Source organism: Haliaeetus albicilla, chromosome 9, assembly GCF_947461875.1.
Source record: "Haliaeetus albicilla chromosome 9, bHalAlb1.1, whole genome shotgun sequence".
In the NCBI taxonomy this organism is placed as follows: domain Eukaryota; kingdom Metazoa; phylum Chordata; class Aves; order Accipitriformes; family Accipitridae; genus Haliaeetus; species Haliaeetus albicilla.
In genome coordinates, this window is record NC_091491.1 from 29,387,799 (window position 1) to 29,400,014 (window position 12,216).

Genomic DNA, 12,216 nt, shown 5'->3' on the forward strand with positions numbered 1-12,216 from the left:
GTCATTGTCTAAACTTAGGGGAAAAAAGTGCTTACCAAAGCTTTTCCCCAGTAAGCATGAGATGCATTTATTTACATTTCAATTTTGTCCTTTCCTCAGAAGAGAAGGACAGAGAAGCTTCTATCATACTTTGTATAATTTTCATTTGATCCAAGCATTTATTGAAGAATATGAAAACAAAGAAACTAGCTATAGCAGTCACAAGCATGGTCTGTCTAATCTATCTTTAAATGCTTTTTTCATGCTCCGGAATTAATTTGTTATCCATCTTTCCTTCTTCTTTAGAGATATTAGGAAATTTAAAGATGCAAAGAAACAGTTTGAAAAAGTTAGTGAAGAAAAAGAGAATGCTCTAGTGAAAAATGCCCAAGTTCAAAGAAATAAGCAACATGAAGTGGAGGAAGCAACCAATATTTTGACTGCAACACGGAAATGTTTTCGACACATAGCTCTGGATTATGTTCTTCAAGTAAGTGCAGCAATAAAAGTTATTTAATCTGTTCCATATAGTTAGAGATCTGTCCTCTAGCAGTTCTTATTGTAAGCTTCTCAGAAGCTGTGGAGATTCAGTGAAAAAGGAATAACTGTTTGCCAGTAATTTCTTTTTTAATGAAATCTGAGCAAAATTAGTTTACTTGATGCATTCCTATTGCCTAATGCTTTGGTATTCAGTGCTGTTTCTGTAACGACACAGTTTAATTTTCAACTTGAACATTAATTTTGGAAAAACAGTATTTTCCTGATAGTTACCTAAATCCATTTCCTCAGTTGGCTATGTTGTAGTTCCTTATATATTTGAGGTAAAAATGTAACCTAGCCTAGGAGATACAAATTACCTGAACAATTCTGATATGGGATGTTGGCCACTACTATGATTTCAGCTGTTTGCTTTGGGTTTTATTTAACAAATCCTACTTGTCTAGAAGACTTGGGGTTTGGCATTGTGCCATGGGGAAATCAAGAACATAATTGCTTTTTAGTACAGATCTCCTACAGAGTGTTAAGAGGTGTTCTTTGTCCTGCTACTTTGAATTCTGTGAAATAATAAGAAATTTTCTGTCAATACTTACAATTCATCTGTTTCATAGTTACCCACAACTACAGAAAAACAGGATTATTGTAACTCAGATGGTACGAGGGGCTGGGGGGTCCTAAATGTGTTTGGGGTTCTCCTATGATCAAACACAGAACAACCGTTCAAAATTATGTTGGTTTTATATTAGACATTATCATCTTGATTTGTGACAGTCTGGTCAGTTATTTAGAGCTTAGTTTAACTTTTCTTTAAATAGCATGTGTTTACCTGTAAAGCGAAATGGAATTCATCCGATCGGCCGATGCACATGTACAGATGCAGTAGTCAGTGGTCAACACTGAACTCCTGCCTTTTGAACACTAAGGACAAAGTTCATTTTGATGTTTAAAAAGTCATGTGAATTATATACCACTTGATTATTTGTACTAACATCAAATTAGTAGCGGGGGGGAGGGGAAGCTGGCAGTCATTACTGTAGGCCAGTTCCTTGTGTATGCATTGAACTGCAGATCGTTTGCCTCTTGGAATTCGTATGTTTGAAGTGTGAGCAGTTCCTGTGATAAAGATGCATTTAAAGTAACAGGGAAAAGTTTCAGCACCTCTTAATTAATGTGAGCAAAAATTGAATTCAGCTTTAGGAATTCTTTTTACTTGGGTGACTCTTCTGGGAAAGTGGCTTCACAATTATGGTCTCTCTATAGCTATACTTGTCTTTAAACTGTATTTCAAAACCTTCGCTTTCCTCTTATTTTTTTTTTTTGCCTCACAAGTTGAGGGTTTGTTCTATACAAACAAATCTTAATTATTTTTGCTGCAGAAGGTTTTCCAAAATACTGACTATTTAAGTATGGAAGTACAATCTGGCTTTGATTATAGCTTCAGTAGTTTATTTCTTTTGCTGGAATTTTAAACTGACTTAGAGGTATTAAATTACAAGATCATGCATGTTTCTGCCAAATGGGGCTTTTAAAGTAAAATCTGTACTTCTGGATGACAACCTTAAAGATTAGGGGACAAAGAAGATAGAGGAACTAGGTGAATGTGAAAAACCAGTTATTTTTTCTATATAATGTGAAATTCTTCAAGTTCTAAGGCAACACCATCGATCAGTGGCTTCAGCTAGCTTAAAAGTGCAAGTATATCTGAAAAGTTACTTATTGAAGCTATTATGATCTTGCTTGTTTCATAGGCTGGGTCTGTATCCCAATTTTGGGACACTTTAGACAATGTCAGCCTGAGGGGAAAAAATAAACATACCCCTGTCCTTTCCTGTCCGCTGGCAGGAGACGGCAGTGGTGCTGAGTGCAGCTTCTTAAAGAAGTTGGTGGGCTGGGTTAGCTCATACTGTCAGATAGGGTATTTGAAACGTGTTGAATTCAGTCTCTTGAAAATGGGTACCAATTTTCCTTGCTTGAAAGGTGTGTTTATATTGCTTCCAATTAGCATGTGATGTCTTATATTTTCCCTTCCAATATAAGAAAATTGTGACTATCACTGTGAAATTCTAGCTTTGCAAGCTTTTTCTGATTGCATCACTTTCATGTGACAAAACTAGTGTGCATCTTCTTTTAAAAAGTGCTTTGTGAAGTCTGATATTGAGTTACGTTCTTCCAATGTTTTAAGCTTTGTTATCATTATTTGGAAGTAATACAAGTTTACTTCTGTAGGGAAAATTTGCAAGTAGAATAAAATAAGTTCCTTGCTTGTTTTTTTTTTTTCTAGATCAACGTTCTTCAGTCTAAAAGGAGAGCAGAAATCTTAAAATCAGTAAGATACACTTTATTTTCTGTATAGAAAATATTTAAATACATCTGAAATTAAAAATGTGACTGCAAAGCATTGTATTAAAAATTTATTTCTTTTACCTATCAAAACATTACCAGCACATTTGGCACTTTGGTCACAGTTTGGCCTTTACTATAACTGGTCATAGATGCTTCACTGTCTTTGCCAATCCTTTTGGTTTGGAATTGAACACTTTAAGGTTTTCACTGCTTTTGACTCTTTGGTATGCGATTCATGGTTAAAATCGAGCTTTGCCAAGAATTCTGCTTTTTAGGTCTGCTGTATTCATTTATAAGCCATAAGTACTACTTATAATCTAGTCTAAGATGGATTCAGCTTTTTCTACAAAAAATTGTATTTTATGTAAATAGCATATTGTAATAGCAAATATACAATAAGCTTTAGTATAGTATCTGCTAAATTAATATTCAGCTGTATCTGCATGATAGTGTTCTTCTGATTGTATTCCCTTTTCTGCTTCACATTATCTCTGTAAAAAGCTTACTGAGGTAGAGACTGTCAAATTCAACGGTGCTTTTTTTTCAAAGGTCTAAAGTTGCACTCCCATAATTTCCTTAATTCCTTTAAATAGCAAAAACTTTAGTTGGATCACAGCTTTATAGCTGCTTGCCCTTCTGCTCTGCATCTTCCCAACTTGTTTTCTTCTTTAAGACTAGACAGTCTTCTCAGCTATGTTCATAAAGGTTGTGGTTTTGGATCATTAGTAAATATATCCTGTAGCCCCTCTCTAATTTACATGTCCTAGTTAAACAGGAGATAACAAAAGTTTCAGGTGACATGAATTAGAAGTAATTTACTGCCCTTAAGTAGATTTGTTTGTTTTGTTAATGGGGTTAATCCTATTAACTAATTTCTGAGATTTTTGGCTTGATTCTTTGCTGCCTTTACCTTGCATGTTTATTTGCAACATTGGAAGCTCTATGTGATATCAATGTAAAATTGCCAGGACACAAGAAAGCAGAAATTAAGCCTGGAATTGCATTTTAAGTTTGTTCATGTGGATTAGTTAAGTGATATATTTATGTGATATCTGATAAATATTTGTCCTTTAAAAAATATACTTTTTTTTCCTTCTAGATGTTATCGTTTATGTATGCCCATCTGGCTTTTTTCCATCAAGGCTATGATCTTTTTAGTGAACTTGAGCCCTACATGAAAGATCTTGGTGCACAGGTAACAAATTACTGTAAAAATTCATAACTATATGCTGGAATGAATAAAAACTTGATATATGCATACGTATCAGGTGCATCATAGATTTAGTCAACAAAAAGGGAACTGTAGTGTGATAAAGGCAAAGCATAAAAATACACTGTAAGTGGTTTGAATGAAAATAGTTAGAAACTGAAAGTTGTCTGTTTACTAAAATTAATACCACGTTTAGGATTTACATACTTAAACATAGCCGTGTAGTGATGTTTGAGGTACTCTATGGTATTCAGGAAACTGGATTATTTTGTTTTAAAATTTTTTGTATATGACTCATGTTATAAATATATTTAACAATAAAAAGTAGATTTTTTTCCTTCTGCTTATATACATTATTTACTGTATAAATTATACAGTGTGCCAAAAAGAACATTGATGTTAGCAACTTAGACCATAAAACAGAATTCTGATTTTAATAAGTAGTGCAAAACTGAGTTCATACAGTGAGTCCTTCTTGCCCAGTTGTGGTGCTTAAGAACACACAATGGCAACTTGTGGGTTTTCAGTGAGGGACTCATGAAAAGGTTAGATGGACCACAGGCATCTGCACACAGGAGGCATTGAAAATGGTTATGCAAAATAGATTAAGAACATATAATATTTAACTGAAGATCTGTCTGTGGTGCAGGAAGAAGGCTCAGCAGTATCTTGACTTGTTTTCAGTGCAAGCTGAATGGGCCTGGAAATAGTTGTACACCACTTTTTTTTTTTTTTTTTCCTCCTCTGAGGACTTGCAACAACTGTACTGATGCAAAACCCTCTATTGCCGCTTCCCAATCTGATCCACAAAACAAAGTCAACCCAAATTCTAAGTGTTTGTCCAGATACAAAAGTAAATGAATGACAGCAAACATTTATTTTCATTCATCTCAAGTGGGTGTATCGCTGAATGTCTGAGAAATGACATTGTTCTGAGCTGGTAATTCCTGCCACAGTGCTGTTGTCATCTGTGCCCCACAACCTGCTTCTGTGTCTGTGCAGCGATGCAGATTGGGAACTGTAGAAAACTCCAACAATCAAATGTCTAAATAGTTACTTTTTTGCTAGACTAGTTGCCAGTCAGGTTACTGTGGGTCTTAATTATTTGTACAAACACACATCAGGGAGGTGCGTGCATGTGTGTGGCAAGCAAGTGATGGAGCTGAGAAGAGAGACAGGCTGCTTGAGCTGGCATTGCCATCAAGAAGGGAAGTGAGTGTACAGCTATAGCCCTCCGTGTTTGGTGTAATAGTGGCACTTGAAGGGTTCAGGTGCACATGACTGTCCTTAGTTGTGCTTTTTATTCTTTCACATCCTTCCATTTTGGGTTGTAATTATTGAACTGTAGTGTTTTGATAGTATAGAATGTGTCCTGGACCTCTGTAGAAGAGGGGATGGGGAAAGGAGACTAAAACTACGGAGTTGGTAGTGGTTTATGCTACCAGCTAGCTTTCAATGTTTCCATATCATTGTGTTCCTTGCTCAAATAATCTCAAGGTTATTTTTCAATGGCTGGTCATCCTTTTGCCTGATGTGGTAAGGAGCATTGTGTAACATTCATTTTGGTGCTGGTATCATAGCAACTGAAAGAGTTAAATTTAGAAAATCCAAAGCTGAGAAAGTTTAAAAAATATTGTAACTGGAGCAAAGATAGACTGAAGACCCTAAAGTTGTACAACTTGCTGAATTATTCTTTTGTGGCAGACCTTGGCATTTAAGTAATGGATATTTTTCATGACAGAAGTAGACTTGTAAATAGCTTATGAAAGTTTAACGGTTAATGGCTTTGCAGTTTGTATTGGTTGAAGCTTCTGCCTTTAACAGGTCAGAGAGAAGGTATGTTGTGACATAACAAAACAGGGATTTGCTAGATTTTTCTGAAAATACTGTCAGATTCTTTCTGTTCGTGAGTTTTCATTCCCACATAAAGTTTGTGTATAATCTTAATTACAAGGTTTAACACCACCTGAAGTATTAAAATTGAAGTGATCTTAAATAGTATAGTTATAATTTTTAATTCTTTTGTTTTGCATTTTCAAAATAACTGGTTTACATGAATGGAATAGGATTGAGCAATTTTGATTTCTGGATGTTTTAGGGTAGGATTACTTGTGAATCAGATGATTGTAGGGGAATCTGTAATGGCACACAAGTGTAATATAAACTTTTTGATGGAAATTACGGTATTTGGCACTTTTCACGTGAAATGTGGTGTTAGTTTAAAAAGAAAACCTACCTGAATTTCCATTCTGAGATGGCTATTGAAAAAGCTAAACATTTTAATCTGATTTAGTTATCTACAGAATACCACTTATAGCACTATATGTTTATAAAAATACATTTACTGGTAAATGCAGTATTTTGAAAACCCTAATTTTTTTGAAGACCACCTGGTAATGATATAATGGCTGGGATTTTGGTAGTTTAGTGTGATTGGCCCCAGCTCTTGATAGTTGTATGCTGTTGCTCTTTTTTGTTTAAGACTGTTGATGTGCTGCTCACCTGAGTGAAAAGAAGAAATTCTGGTCTGAGCTTGACAACTGGAATGATGCAATGCTGTCTTGATAGTAAAGAAAGTAAATGAGAAATGAGCTGCTGTTAAGAAATTTGCTTTGGCACTTATGCTGTAGTAAATGTGTCTTCAAACACTTGCATTTAAGATAAATTAGAGGTAATTCCCCTAATCTGAATGTGGCTACCTTCTGTTTCATCTAGCAGGGTAGGAGGAAGAACTTCTTGGGGGCCACATGCAGATTCCTGAATCTGAGGTTTTAGCAAGAAACTTGATTCCTATAAAGTCTTGAACAGCCCTTGGACCACAAAAGCCCTTTTATCACAAAAGAATGGGTTTCCCAGGGTTCTTGGTGCCAAACAGTCTTTGAGCACAATGGCAGCCCAGCCTCTGTTTTAGAGGATCTTCTATCATTTTTAAGTCATATAGCTACATAAATAGGACATCTGGACACTTCAGTCTTTGATGTGTTCATGTTCACAAACACCTGTAAGGTGTGAAAGTGCTGGTATAGTCATTTGGACTAGAGAAGAAGCCAGGGAGAGACAAGTTAAGAAAAGTAACAGAGTATGAAATTGGATCCAGATGTCCCAGTTATCTGATGGCTCCTTAATTGCTGGAGGCTCTCTAGCATAAGGGCGTAGGAGCCAGTTATTGTCTCTTTTCTTTCATTTGTATCATTTCAAGCAGGGGAAATAGAACACTGGCAAAAATGACCAGAGTTGGCAGGGGTTCTCACTCGTGGTTATGAGAGCGGATGGAGGTGTTCCTATTTGCGTGTGAACTGGAGGTTCTGTTAGTCATACTGTGCCCTCTGCCACGTGACTGACTTTGGCTGGAAAACTGGTGTTGCGCACTTTTCCAGGTCTCCTTGTTCTAGGCCTGGAGTAGAATGAGGTCTGTCCCACAGATGTTAAGCTGCGCACTGTACCGCTGTGTTTGGTATTGCATCTGCATCGTTATTCAGTAAGGTACTGTGACTGGTGTTAATGGCAGTCGTGTATTAAAGGCTGGATAAAGGAGGAGTTCGTCAGATTCCATAGCATGTCACACAAGATAACTGGTCTTTCAGGCAACATCTGTTCCTCCACTTCACAGTATTTCCTATTTAAAGATCAAAGTCTGGGGAAAAAAAATGAAACAAACACACACACACACAACCTGCACCCCACCCCTAAAAAAACCCTGCAACACAACCGAAAAAAAAAGGGGGGGGGGGGGAATCCCAAGCAAAAAAACCTTACTCTCTTATAGGATATCTGACATTTCCTGCCTTTTTTTTCCTTCTGGTTTTAAAAGGAAAAAGTTAATAAGGTAGTGCTGTAGACATGCTTGCAGCAAGTTTTTGGTAGTGTTTTTTTTTTAATCAGCACAGACTTTGTAAGGATGCTAACTTAAATCCTCTCTGTTGTGACACTGTCTTATTTGCAAAATCATATAGTTGTTATTTCTTAAGCTAGAAACAGTTTGAATGATTCTACCTAAGACTTCAAGGAATCTTGCTCAAATACTGCTGGTGACCTGGTCAAAGCTATCAATACAAAAGCCCGGTTGAGGCAGTTCCCCCATTTTGTGGAGGAGAAAAATCACTAACATTCACTCCTTCTAGTTTTTGCTGCTAATGCCAGTGCTGCTGCATAGGCCAGTCAGCCAGCAAGAGCAGCTAAAGCATGAGTCATTCTCTTCAGAGACTGAGCACCAATGCGGTATAGTTGCATATGCTTGGCACCATGCTGTTCTTTGAAACATTTCATCTAAGGCTTAGAAGAAATGTACACCTTTTGTAGAGGTTAATTCAGGATGGTAGTGCAGTGCTTTAAACGAGGCTTCAGTGGTAATTCAAGGTAAACACTTTGTGACCAGAGAAGTAATTATACTATGCAAATGAAACAAGTCATGCAATGTCTAGACGTGTTCTTTTTGTCAGCATTATGAAATCTACTGAGCCAAATTTCTCTTGATATCTAAAGATCCAATTTTCTGTTTCTCTTTACAGCTGGATCAGTTGGCTGTAGATGCTGCAAAGGAGAAGAGAGATATGGAGCAAAAGCACTCCACTATTCAACAAAAGGTACTTGAGACAATGTAAAAGGCAGACTGCACACACATTTTTGTATCTCTGATACCTCTCCCCAGCAGTGCATCTCTGCATCGGAACTGTGAGGGGTGGTATCTTTAGTGCAGAGAAATAGACTTACACATCATTAAGCATAGGGTTGGATTGTAGATAAGGTTTTTGTATTACGGAACAGAATATTATGTTTAGTTTTGAAACATAGTACAGTAGAATTTATTTAAATGCTGGGACTCTAACATTTCATTAGAACTCTTAATTCCTATTACATCTTGGATTCAATATAGTTGTAAAAGTTGCTATCTTCCCCTCTTGCGTGTCTGTAGAAGAGGTGTATATGCTGCACAGTCCTACAGTCATAGGACACATTCTGGACTGTGCCAAATATGAGTGCAGCACTTTGAGGTAGTGTGGCAGCTGCTATTGCATATAAAGAGCAAAAGTAAACTTTTGTAAAGTTGTCTAATGTATGGTGTTCAGCTGTACATAAATATGAAAATGATAATATTAAATTGCTGTTTTGGGAAGATTTGTACGTGCAATAATTCTTATTTTTGCTTGTTGAGAAAAATTTAGATAATTCATTTTGTGGGGGGAATGACTTCTGTTGTTTGGATGTTTCAGAAGCTCTAGATCAGTATTGGTTTTGCAGGTATAATGCTAGAAGTTAAAAATATTTCCACTGAACTCTCCGGTAGTGAGCTAATACTGCAGGTACATTTGAAAGGGAGTAGATACCAATTTAAAGGTAATGCAACACTTCTTACTCTCATTCAAATACATTCTGTATTGGTTCAGGTGGCATAAATTAAAGCCTAATGTAAATGAAATCTGATAAGTAAATAAATTCAGGAATGAAAACATGCTAAGATTATAATTTAGGTAGCCTTAATAGGAGTCAATACTAATGGGAAAAGGTAACATTTTTGGTTGCTGAAAATGTTTTTGTCACTTCATCCTGTCATTCCTGCAGGAGTTGGTGGGAAGCATTAGGATTGCTGTAACCATGAAATTGAGCAGACATGGTGATGGGTTTTAGGGCAGTGTTGATGTTCTGTTTTAGGAGGCAGATGGGAGATAACTACAGGCAAAGAAGGGGAAGAAAGAGGGGAAATGGGAAGGAGATGGAACTTGAGAATTAACATTGACATTCAAATTCCAATTTGAGCTCAATAGGTCTAGTTTCAGGACTGAGCAGTAGTTGAGGGTTTTACTGTTGGAAAACAGCGGTGCTTGGTGAAGGATGTAAGTTATGGGCAATTATCTTTTGGCCATAAAAATAATAACTTGTTATGGTGAATTATGGTCATTGCTGTTGCCAATGGTGTTTACAGTCTGTTTTTTCTTCAAATGCTGCTAAAGGCTGCTTTACAGGTAAACTGTTTCTAATAGTATCAATGGTTATTGAAACTTTTAAGCTTCATGAAACTTGATAAGCTGTTTCTGTGTGTAATACAAATATTCTTGGTTTCTAGTACAAATGGCAATCATAATGAGGTTATTTATATATTGGTCCTTATTTTAATTGAATGACAGTTTTATGCTGTCTCTAAAATATAATCAGGGCAGTCAGATTGTATCATATGTTGTCCTCTATAAAGTTCTGTGTTTCAAGTTGTGTATGTTGTCTCCTGTCCTTATCAGTGAAATCACTGATGCATTTTTGTGATGATAATGCCTAGATTAATGCATTTAGGCTTTGGAGGGCATGCTTTATTGGAGATTCCTCTTATAACTTCTCTAATCATTTTCTTGGTTTGTTACTCAAATCATGTTGTCTGTTTGGTTTTTTGTCTCCTCCTACTTGCTTTTCCCAACCTTCCCACCAAGTTTATTTCCAGCTCATCAGGATTTCAGAATCTTGAACCGCCTTAGACCTTGGATCTGGTTCTTTATATCATTGTTTGTCATCTGGTCAACTTGACCAGGATGGCTACCTTGTTCTCTGTTCACTTCTCATGGCTTGTCATGTTGCTTTCCATGGGGCTGCCTCTTAGGCATGTGTTCCCAAATATTCCAGTGCCAAATCCTTCCATGTTTTATAACTACTGAAACTTCTGCTTCTTGTGTTGAATATTCCATGAGGTATATATGTATTTAATATACTGAAGTTTTAATCTAATGCTTCAGAATGATGCCTTTTCTTCATTGTGTGGATAAAGAACAGTTCCTTTTCTGAAATGTATAGGTAAGTGCACATGTGCACACACCTACCCACCCACTACCTGTGTTTGCATATATGTGCATATGCATGCGGAATAATTGCACTAATTAAGTAACTCATGTCACTTTTCTTTATAATCATCATCCTATTTAATTAGGCTGTTGTCTGAGAGGCTAATACAAAAGTCATGGAAGGGCTTGGGCACCACTATAATTTGACTTCTATTTTAAGAGAACTGATGTCTGATTTTTTTGTTTGTTTTAACTTTTGTGTTCTATTTACTCAGCAAATACGCAGGAAACAATTGGGGGTTTTGTTTTTTTGGGTTTTTTTTTTTTAGGGTAGGAAATTATTTTTTCCATATTAATCTGGAGCAACACCTACTATGAATGTAGAAATGTCATGATCATTCTGGGAACTTTTTGCAATATATTTTTACAGGGAAAGATTCATATTAAAAGAGTGGTGTTATGGTGTCAGTATCACTTAAGAATTGTAACTGTTGTTTTCTGAACAGTTTGCAGGCCATTGCTGTAGTAACATGTTGAAATAAGAAAATTTAAAAATTGGTTGGGCCTGTAAACAGCATTATGGCTTTTTGGTTTTGTGACAGAGCTAATATTTTTTTCTAAAATGGGAGAAATGATCTAGGAAAAATGTTTGCGTCGAACTTCAAGTAGTTTTCATTGTATTCAAATCCCTTTTTCATGAAAAAAACCAAAACAAAACCAAAAACAAACCAAAAAACTGCATCCAAAGAACTGCTCAGGAAACAGCTGGAGTGAGAATGGTTTAAAAATTTTTAACCTCTTGAGTAAACAAGGTCATAGGAAACCAGATGCTACCACAGTCATAAAGCATGCATAAACCAGAGCTGCTGATGAGAAGTAATGCAAACTAATTCCTCTCTCAAAAAACAAAGATATGCCAGTATTTCAAGTGACTTGTATGCTCAATGACTCTCTTGCCTTCTTTCACTTTGTCTTGGACTGTAAACCTTGTTACTTGTTGTGTCTGTTGTTGTTTTAAGACCTTCCGCAAGGTACTTCCAACTTAAGCATGACAAACATCTCTTTTGCCGATGGGATGGGAAGGGAATGGAAGCAACTTTCTAAATGGGTGGGTTGTACAGTTAAGGTCTTCTGTTTAGTAAATGGTGGAGTAACTTTTCAGATTAGTGTTTTCTTTAGTACTTATGCTTCCCCCATTTACTGCCTTTTTAAAAACTTTAAAAATTCTGCTTCTCTAAAGTAAAAAACCATATTGAATACATATTCAATGTTAAAATGCTGATACTCACTCTCCCTAAGATGTACTGGTAAAATGGCTTGAATAGCTTTCATGACCTGCTAGCAATCTTTATATTGAAAGTACATCGAAAACGCTGCTGCTGAAAAGTATGGGGGTTTATGTTTTGGTAACAAAATGATAAATTG

The 12,216-nt window shown here is 36.2% G+C and overlaps 1 protein-coding gene across 11 annotated transcripts in view; it reads left to right on the forward strand.

Annotated features, from left to right (window-relative positions):
• ACAP2 (ArfGAP with coiled-coil, ankyrin repeat and PH domains 2) overlaps positions 1-12,216 on the forward strand; it is a 67,788-nt gene that overhangs the window by 27,783 nt on the left and 27,789 nt on the right. For 6 of the 11 annotated variants that reach the window (XM_069792339.1, XM_069792342.1, XM_069792350.1 and 3 more), the window contains exons 6-10: positions 286-469; positions 2,759-2,803; positions 3,920-4,015; positions 8,539-8,613; positions 9,979-9,990. In XM_069792339.1, the coding sequence (XP_069648440.1) occupies positions 286-469; positions 2,759-2,803; positions 3,920-4,015; positions 8,539-8,613; positions 9,979-9,990 (412 nt within the window). The remainder of the gene's footprint in view (positions 1-285; positions 470-2,758; positions 2,804-3,919; positions 4,016-8,538; positions 8,614-9,978; positions 9,991-12,216) is intronic. The other 5 variants (XM_069792340.1, XM_069792344.1, XM_069792349.1 and 2 more) reach the window with 1 other exon arrangement.